General features: G+C 39.0%; 1 protein-coding gene across 2 annotated transcripts; it reads left to right on the plus strand.

Annotated features, from left to right (window-relative positions):
• Nucleotides 1–272: 272 nt before the first annotated feature.
• LOC112273965 (uncharacterized) lies at nt 273–7,669 on the plus strand. 2 transcript variants are annotated; one of them, XM_024503073.3, is made up of 15 exons: nt 273–810; nt 941–1,210; nt 1,315–1,419; nt 1,781–2,097; nt 2,269–2,490; nt 2,792–3,058; nt 3,243–3,418; nt 3,639–3,888; nt 4,084–4,131; nt 4,494–4,592; nt 4,849–5,070; nt 5,244–5,330; nt 5,613–5,728; nt 6,003–6,385; nt 6,636–7,669. In XM_024503073.3, the coding sequence occupies exons 2-15, from the start codon at nt 1,009–1,011 to the stop codon at nt 7,445–7,447; spliced, it is 3,306 nt and encodes a 1,101-aa protein (XP_024358841.1). In that variant the 5' UTR covers nt 273–810; nt 941–1,008; the 3' UTR covers nt 7,448–7,669. The 2 variants fall into 2 exon arrangements, with proteins under 2 accessions (XP_024358841.1, XP_090101943.1); XM_090245817.1 differs by having other exon boundaries at nt 273–1,210.
• The last annotated feature ends 2,017 nt before the right edge of the window (nt 7,670–9,686 follow it).

Here is a 9,686-nt window from a genome sequence, read left to right on the forward strand (position 1 = left end):
TACTTTTGAAAAAATAAACTTCAACATCATAAAATAAAATATATATAGTCCAGTTTGCAATCATCTCAGTTATTTAGATCTCAAAGTAGATCAAATTAATTAATCTCAATTACCCTCGAAAAGCTGACAGTTTACACAAGCAAGTTTCAGCGCACACTCAGGGTGTTGCGAACATGAAGAGCAGCATCGCCATTGCAAGCCTAATAATACAAACAAAAGAGAGCGTATATTTGTCATCAGTTCAGGCTCTCACTAGGAACTGCTGGTCGCCGCTAGTGGGTTTGAAGGCACTGATTGTGGGCAACGGCCACCTTTGGATCCTTCGCCGTCGCGGGACCACACCCTCCTCCGTTCCTCCCTCCCTCGCTTGCCCTTCTCTGTTCAGTCGTCGCCTCCGCGCTGGGAAATGACACCGTCCGTGCCCCTTCTTCAACTTCCTCGCACGAGGAAACAGAGGACGATTGCACCAACACTCTGATCGCCTCCACCGTCATTGCGGTAGCACAAGTCCTTCGGAGAGGTGGTTTCCGAAATTTGATTATCTCACCGCGAGCTTGGAGATTCAAGAGGGGGTCTGATCGGGTGTGCTGATGGGTGCTGCTTGGGCGGTTTCGGTTTCGGGACTTGCAAAAGTGAAGATTTTGGGGCAGTGGTTTTTACAGAAGTGCTGGACTGAATGGTATCTTAGGTTTTGCTAGCTGAGGAGCTGGTTTTTTCTTGGACATGGATCGAAGGATTTCGCTTCAGACGTGTTTTGGATCCTTGTCATTTCTATCATGTGCCGTAAATGGAAGTTCTTTGTAGTCGGAGGTAAGATCTGTCACTTTCGTGTACGGTGGTCACGACTGTTGTCATTTGGATCCAATGTCATGCAATTCCGGAGGACTTCGGAGGAATGTATGGATCGGAGTTTTGGTGATTTATGGGATCGTCCTTCCAGGCATGACATGCTTTGAGCTCTTGAGACACTCAAATCAGTTGTGGAGCCTTTGATTCTCTCAACAACTGATGCATTCCCAACAAGTCTCAGGGGATAGGACCCTGGTCATGGGTCCGAAACGAGATGGTCCGAATTGGGTGATGATTGCTGGAGGTGCCATCGTCATGGCGGTGGGAATCGTAATCGGACGCAAGCAGATCCAGTGCCAACGCGATCAATTCAGAGGCCGTTCTTCAAATCTTTTGAAAGCAGAAATTTCAACTTTCGTAGGTACGATGCAATGGATGGCGTGAATGGCACCCTGTAGAAGTTTTCTCGTTTCATTGCATGACCTTTTACCTCCGTTGCTGAGGTAGTTTGCGCTGTTGCCGCAGATCCCAAAGTGACTTCAAGTAAAGGAACACCTGGTTCTCGCGGCGTAGACTATGAGTTTGACGCTCCTCGTGTGAAGGAGCTATTCGACGACAATTTCTCACCTGGTATTTTGTTCTCTTATGAATTGACACAAACAGAATTAGCTCTCTAATTTGCTTTGAACGTTGTTCAAGGCTTTAGATGTGTTGTCTGCAAGATTCTTTCTTCCCCCAGGTTTCTATTTCCTAGTACATCTTCCGATCACAAATTTTTGGTGACTCTTTTGCTTCAAGTTACAGATGTCAGCTCTGCTTAGACTTTCTTGACCTTGTACTTGAAAACCGTCCGTTTTCTCTTGTCCAGGACGTCGTGTTGTTACTGCCGTAGTCTAAACGTATATTGATTCTCATTTATTCAATTCATAGATTGTTCTTGGCTAAGATTTCTGTGTATGTTTAAAATTAAGGCATGTTTCATCTTTTACAGATGGCACTGGCTCCAAGCTCTCTTGGAAGGCACCTCGAGTGATGGCTCATTGGGATGGTTCAGGGACTCCCGCTTCGTTTCAACCTCAGGTTGACTTTTACAGCTCTAAACCAAAGCGAACTTTACCAAATAAATCCTCTCTTCCAGCATTCAAAATGTGTCGCCAGATGAAAGATGAGACTAGTAGTGGAGAAGAACCCCCATCAGACACATACTCCTCCTCGGCCTTGAGGGCTGGTCTTGCATCCAAACGTGAAATGGTGATACGGTTGAGGAAACAATTGAGGAGCAGAGATACGATTATTTTTGACTTGCAGGTGAATTTTATCTCTTCACTTTCTCACTTCAACAGCAATGTGACTTCTTAGATTCATGCTCTTAATCCCTACGAGCAACCTACACACTTTCAAGTATTCATCAACTTACCATTTCGAAATTGGAAGCTCAAATCTCTACTTGTGTGCCTGATTAGTTGGTTCTGTCGGCAGGGTCAAATTTCAGATCAAGATCAAGTTATAGCAATGCATCGTGCTCAAACTGCGGACCTGCAAGAGCGCCTGGATTCTACTAATACGGAAATATTTAATACAAACCTTGAGATGCAGAGGTTACGTAAAGAAATGAGGATGATAGTTGCAAAACCTGTCTTCGATATTGAAGATCTCAATGAAAGTGATATTTCTGACCACAAGAAGCAGCTCACAAACACTGTAAGTCATGCGCAATACAAATTGGAAACTGACATCATAAGTTTTGTTTGTGACTTCGTGAAGATCCTGTGATATCTTAAATAACACCATGGGCTGTAATACTTGCTAGTGTTTTCTTAGGCAATTCTTGCATATTTTTTTCGGTACTGATGATTTGTGGTCTACAGAGCATGTACTATTTTTTCTGTTTGATTTTCTTCTGTTTTATGTTTGAGTGATTATTATTTCTACTGTGAGAAGGTTTCTTCTTTCGCATACATTTTTCAATAATCTGTGAGTTTAACTTTTCAACCGCGTGCAGAATTTGAAAGCTGTATTGCTTGAAACAAACATGCTGAAAGAAAAGATTATACGTTTGCAAATTAAGAAACAAGACTTGAAGTCTCAAGTCCAAGCGTTTTCGCGAGAATGTGAGTTGCTTTTTCGAAAAGTCTCGGCATTAGATGCTGAGAGAGAGGAGTTAAAGAAATTAATAAATGAAAAGGGACTCATGCTTGAAGCTAAGGAACAAGAGTGGATCGAGCTTACTGCCGCATTTGTCAACCTCCAGCGCAACTCGCACCCTGAAGTATGCTACACTACTCATTTTATCATATGATGCAGTTGTCTGGTCCTAGATCAATATCTTATCCGCTATCCGTCATGTTTAGGGTTTGCTTACTCCATGGAGCAGAAACTCACCTCGATTTTCAGATGCAATCAAATTATACTTTTCCTTTATGTTGAACATACTCTTCGCTTCCGGATCATAGAACAGAGACAGTGACTGGACAAGAATTAGCGACGTCAGCAGGGCATCGGATACTCGAAGTGAGAATTCTAGGGGCACTTGGAGTGATGCCTTTGACCAGCCTGTAAGTTGCAACACCTCTGATGACTATTGCCCACGGTCTCCAAATATTATTGATAGCGACAACCAACTTGCTGGGTATGTCTATCTTTAACGAATTTTAATATCACATTTCTCATCTCGATTACAAATTTTTGGGGTGGCTTGTGTTGCTTGTGGTGCTCGACGGAGACTTGGGCTGCTCGGATGCTACGCTTTTGATCCTTATCTTAAATGTCATATGTAGTGATTGATTGTGGAGAATCAGTGTTCAAATCGAATAAGAAATTTGGTACTTACAACCGCAAAAATCTTTCAGGGATTGTGTGCGATCGTACAATACGCTGTTCAGGCAAAGTCCTAGTCCATTACACAGCGATGGGAGTGTCTCTAAACCAGGATCAAGGACTAATCTTACGGGATGTACGTGCAAGAGTATGTGTGATGGAAGTCCGAATTATGATGGACCAGATTGTGACAACGATGAGACTCCTAGTCTAAGTCTGGTGTGGACTCTGCAGCAAGAAGTGTATCAGCTTTCAGATGCACTGGCTAGCAAGTCTAAAGCTGTGAGTTGATCGCTCACGATTTTTTTTTTTCTTTTTTCTTACTATTTCAGAAAGCAATCCTTTTTACCTCTGAAAGTGAACCTGTATTTGTGCTTTGTTCAGTATGTTGTCTATCCCAATTTGAATATGTGGGAAGATTAAATTATGACTGCAATTTTTCTCTGGACCTGAATTCTTATTCCTTGCATTTTGCAGGTGTCTCAGAAGAAGCTGGAGACAAGCCGTGTTTTGACTGAATTTCAGGTTTGTTACTGGAACTCAACCTTGACGCTGAAATACTTGAAGTTGACTGACTTATATGAATAAAACAAGAGAAAAAATCCTGTCAATATATATCATAAAACAATATAATGGCATACTATATTTTCTAGTTTCATTCAAATTTATTTTCTTATATTCTCTTGTTCTAATCTTCACTAGAAATGCATTTTATACTGACAATACCAGAGGAATCCTCGCCTACGTGTGCTCGAAATACATCGAAGTAATTCATTTCTAGTTTGAAGATCGCGCTTAGATCCCCAGTCACTGTTCTGGATAGTTAGTCACAGAGATTTGATTTAATTTTTCTCTGGAGGTATAATTTGTTCAGGGGGTGTGCGCAGGCAACTCAAGCAACTTCTATTTCCAGACCAGATGAGTATGATTGGGAATACCTTTCACAGGTCCTCTGTTTCTCGCCTGATGGCACGTCAACAGAACAGGTTGGTGTTCCTGTAGGTTTTGACTGTGAAGAGCAAAGATTTCAGATAGTGAGCACCACACTTTGTTACCAGTGGGTGGTCACTCCCTGTGTATTTTCACAATTAATTTTCCGTCACATATACCCAGCATATTCCTTGCTACTGAATTCTTATCAATGACCTCTTGGGTTCAAAGTTTTATTGGTGATGCCTTTTTTTGGTTCCAAATTAATTGTTTGGAATTGTTAACCATCATCAACTGGTGTCATGGGCACAGCTACAAGGATTGAGCCACAAGCTCGAGAAAGTGGCTAAACAGCAACAAGTGGAGGATGAACTTGAAGCTCTTGCTAGACATCAATCTAAAATTAGAGCATTAAGGTCACGCTTGAGTAAACTTAATGCAAAGAGTAACGCCAAAATGGACGAGTCATCCAACGAATCGGCTCTTCGGGTGGCTTGGATGATTTCAGACGTTGCTGAAAGATTGAATGTTCAGGTCTGCCGAGCACAAGTCATTTTTCTTACTTTGCTCAAATCTTAAATTCAACGTATGTCATCAGACTACCGACACTTGCACCCGACGCACACATCAAGCTGAGTGATTGTTATTCGATTACTATTAATCCTTTCACTCAAGATTCACCTCTCTACTTTTGCATGCTATCTCAGGAAGAACGAGTGCGAGAGACATCTATGGACATTCAACAATTGTCCATGTCACTTCAACTTTCATCACCTTACGTTCCTCGCTCCAAGGTGCCCGTCTCGGTGTTCTCTTGGATGTTTGTTCTTGTCGTTAGAGGCTTTTCAATGGCTTCAATGTGATCAAATTACCTCAAGTTTAAGTTTAATTAGATACGATATTACTGTTGGAGGCTCAAATCAACATATTTGCGCAAACTTGTATATACGAAGATCTGACAGATCCATGGTGGTGAAGGTATAAATTGCGTTTTGCTGGTGTGATTGTATTTCTTGGAGCATGCCTTTGCAATCCCTTGTGTGGAAGGATGAATCTGTGGATGTGCTGCTGTGCAGAAGCAAGAATTACGAAGGATGCTTCAGGGATGTGGTAAACATGCTGATGGTTCTATCCGCAATTGTGTGGTTCACAAAGACATTCCTGTATCACCTGGTCCTTCTGCTGACTCTAGGTGAGTTTAAGTGATTGATTTCCTCGTCTTCTATGTTTTCTTTTTTCTTTTTCTTTTTTATTCTGTCAAGTGATGCAGCGGAAGTACCTGCATTAACGATTGTCCCTCTATGATTGTGTCAATGGATTATTGGCTCTCCGATTAGGTGATGATTTATCACCATCTCAAAATGTTTCATTTTTACCCTCTCGAATATGTAGATATACTTGCAATGTTATCATAGTGCTCGTAAATGTTGTCTGATTGTATTATTCTCTTAAATTGTCTTGTTCAGTTATGTTGCACCGGAGCCAAAATCAGACAACTACTCCTCCCGGTTTTTTGATCGTCAAATTTCGTTCTCATCTTTACCTCACAAGGAAGATGCGCTTATGCTATCTCCAGAAAAACTTCCAGATAAGGTGTATGAATTCCAAGTAGGAGCTTTCGATCCACTTCCTACTATCAAAACACGCAAGTCTGGGAATCTTGGGGCTGCAAATAGCTCACTACGAAAGTCCGCAATTCATCAAGGTCCCGGAACTGGGTTGAAATGGGATGCTGGCATGGAGAAGCCCATTGTACAGAAAAGTACTCGAAGGGTTTGTTTTAGCCCTGAAGAAGTGACAGGCGGCTTTTCTTTTCGTCCTTCGGCATCTAAAGCTCTTTTAAGTCCCGGTATTAGACTCTATACTTTTAGCATGTTGCGTTTCTCTCCCCAAGTTTTCAGAGACTAATATTTTGGCCTTCACTAACAGCCTAAATTTGAAAATCACTTTGGACAGTGAAAGAAGTGTTATGATTCCATTTCTTGAGTCGCTGTAGCCCTCTAACCACCGATTGATATGTCAGAATGAGCCATATTGAATTTGCACTGTAGTTTACTGACAAGCTTTTATGATTACGCACATTGCCAATGGTGACGCAGATAGCGTTAGACGTACCAATTTTGAGGCGGATGATAGCGTTACGAACTCAGAGCATTTCCAGTTCCGACCGGAAATCCACGAAGCTTCGGATCAGGAAACGAGCACTGAAGTTGGTGCTCAGCATGATTATTCTAGCAGTTGCACACACGCCTCGTCTCATTCTCAACCGACTATCTCATGGTCTGCTTCTGTAGGCCCTGAAAATAGAGATAACTTGAGAAGGCTTTTTTTTAAACCTGAAAATTCTTCACACACAGGGAACTCATCAAACACAGTACCCGATCGTAAGAAAGATGCAGCAAATGAGCTGGGAGATTCCTATAATACCGAAAGGGATTATGGATATGTTACTGACGATGGAAACATTGAAGTGCAAACTAAAAGGCCAACCGATGAGGATTCTCCGTCTGTTTTGGTTGCAAGTTCCAACAGTGCAATGCTTAAGCAAGACATGCATTCTGGACCTGGGCCTGTGGGGATGTCACCATTTGCAGCTAGAATGGCGTGTTTCGACATGAAAAGGTCAAGCTCTTCACTCACCGCTTCACAGGGCAACGAAGGGGCTAACCAGGGGGTTTCTTTACCGTCCCGTGATGAGGACGCAGATGACTTGGCTTCATATATTGACTTGAAGCTAAATGTTGGAAAAGAAAATCTAAGATCGAATGGACTCTTTCAATTTGGAAGTCAATCTGTATCTCGCATGATTTCAAGCAAGGACAACTGGGAGGAGAGTCAAGCTATGTCAGGAAAAGATATATTCCGCTGTGATCGAAGACGATGGAACTCCTCTCAAGATTCTTGTCGCTGATTTACCGAGCTAAGTGGGAAAGTTTCTCTGATGATTGGTGATTACTCAGTTCTTTTTGATGTGTTGTAGGTGATGCTATACCCTCAAGACCTCAAGACTGTCAACAAGCAAAATCTCATTGCTTTGAAGCTCTAGACAGCTTCCTAGTGAGCATTCACATTTCGAACTGTGTCCAATGTTTGAGACTGGTTGTCTAAGAAGTAAAGACTGGGAGGTTTCGTATATCTGTACCTATATATATGTAGAATAATTCACAAGTTCTTAATTTATTGCACGAAAAAATAGATTCTTCGTTTTCAAAATTATATTTAGCTGTGATGTAAAGCATGTTAATGTAACATTAAAATTACATTCAATAAGTTGATGAACAATGGACTTAAACTTGAGGCTTGGGTTTACAAAACCAGGCTATGTTTCAGTCATAAATTATTACTTAAGGAGTGTTTATTTCTTAAAGTTACTTTTAAAAGGCTCAAAAGTCTGATTAATGAATCCCATCTTTCAAATATTCAAAAGTTTTATCAAGGGATTCCACTTTATGAAGAGAAATTTTCCTTCAGCAGCATAGTGTAAATAAAAAAGAGGCTGTGAAATGGTGCTATGAGATGGTTGATTAATACAACTTGATTATTGTGAGGAATTAGAATAGTACATTTGGCAAAAAGAACTCTTGATTTAGTTCAACAACTCTATGGATTTGCATATAACTACAATAATATCATTGTTTTATATTGCCAAATAGTTTTTTCAACATACATTGTAATGCAATTATTATACATTTGTATTAAAAAAATTCAAAAAGTTAATACAACTACATAATTATTCCAAACTTCAAAGAAATATTTTTGAAATATTAGATCTTTTTAGTAATATTCAACATGATTTTAAGTCTAATATCAATTTTAAAAATTCTAACTTATTATAATGTATTTTTTTGGAAAAATATTATATTTATCTTTGAAATATGTTGAAACATCAAAAATATCCATACATTCTTGATAATAGCAAATATAGCCTTAAATATTATAAGGTATCACTAATCAGATAAAGGCGCATCTATTCTTGGAAATTCTATTATTATTTTTTAATTTTGTATGGAATACAAAGTTCAAGCAATTGCACCTCTCTTGTTTGCAGCCCCCTTGTCATCTATCCCCATAACACTTATATCCTTATTAGTATTGAATAATACCTTGTAAAGTGGTACTCTATCCATACAAACCAAGTTTTATTTTGTCTAAAAATGCAACTACCTCAACACTAAACTATGGACAAAATCTGCTATGATCTTGTGAAAAAGCCCAACCTCATGGTTTGCTATACATCTTACTGTACTTTGGGCCCCTTGCTACTATTATAACTTTCTTTGGTATTTCAAACCAACATTTTGTATTTTCTTATTTGTTGCTAGGCACTCTTAAATTTCTATCATATATGAATTCCACAATAAGAAAAGTCCCAATTTTTAGTAGAACAATATATTCAATAAAATTAGATCTATCATTAGTGAGGGCGAAGATTATAAACAAGTTGCTTCTTAATAATTGGCTTGACTACTTACATGAATTTAATCAATAGTAGAGACTTTAATTTTGAGTACTACTACAATCAAATAGCTATTGGATCTAAACCAATTTCTATAGCAATAGGTAATAATAATATTCAAAAAAGTCTTACTTCTATATATAAGTATTTATTCTTTACTCTAGATTTTTATCTTGTGCAATATCATTTTTATAGTTATAACAAAAAATACGTCTTTGTATATGATAATACTACTTTGACATATTCAATTATTATACATCTAACTTTAGTTTTAGTAGATGAGATAGGATTCTTGTCCTATGAGAAGAATGGAAAGTTTTCATCAATACAATTCTATGGATGATCATCTAGTCATGGCTTCAAATTAGGTAATGTCTTTGAACTTCTTGTTGAATGAAAGCCATGCAAATCATATTTTTTAAGAGTGCAATAACAAATCGATCCTTATTGTAGACTATTTGCAGTACAAAATCATAGGAAAAAAAAAAAAACCTAATTGGCTATCAAGACAAGCTTGATAGTGGCAATAGAGCCATCTTTATATTGATTTGATGCATTTGTTGATGTTGGATCTAATTTAATAAATACATTCAACAATGGAGTTGAAAAAGTCGATCTTTCTTAAGAGTAAAATTAAGAATTATGCCATATCAAGCTACTTATCATCCCTTTGCTCAACATAATTTCACAAATT

The sequence above is a fragment of the Physcomitrium patens genome, chromosome 21 (assembly GCF_059467195.1).
Source record: "Physcomitrium patens ecotype Gransden chromosome 21, ASM5946719v1, whole genome shotgun sequence".
NCBI classification, from domain to species: domain Eukaryota; kingdom Viridiplantae; phylum Streptophyta; class Bryopsida; order Funariales; family Funariaceae; genus Physcomitrium; species Physcomitrium patens.

Coding starts and splice junctions, on each gene's coding strand:
- LOC112273965 (XM_090245817.1), top strand. CDS start 1,009: ATGCATTCCCAACAAGTCTCAGGGGATAGGACCCTGGTCATGGGTCCG. Junction 1,420..1,780: donor CGACGACAATTTCTCACCTG/GTATTTTGTTCT, acceptor CATCTTTTACAG/ATGGCACTGGCTCCAAGCTC. Junction 5,331..5,612: donor CTTACGTTCCTCGCTCCAAG/GTGCCCGTCTCG, acceptor GCTGCTGTGCAG/AAGCAAGAATTACGAAGGAT.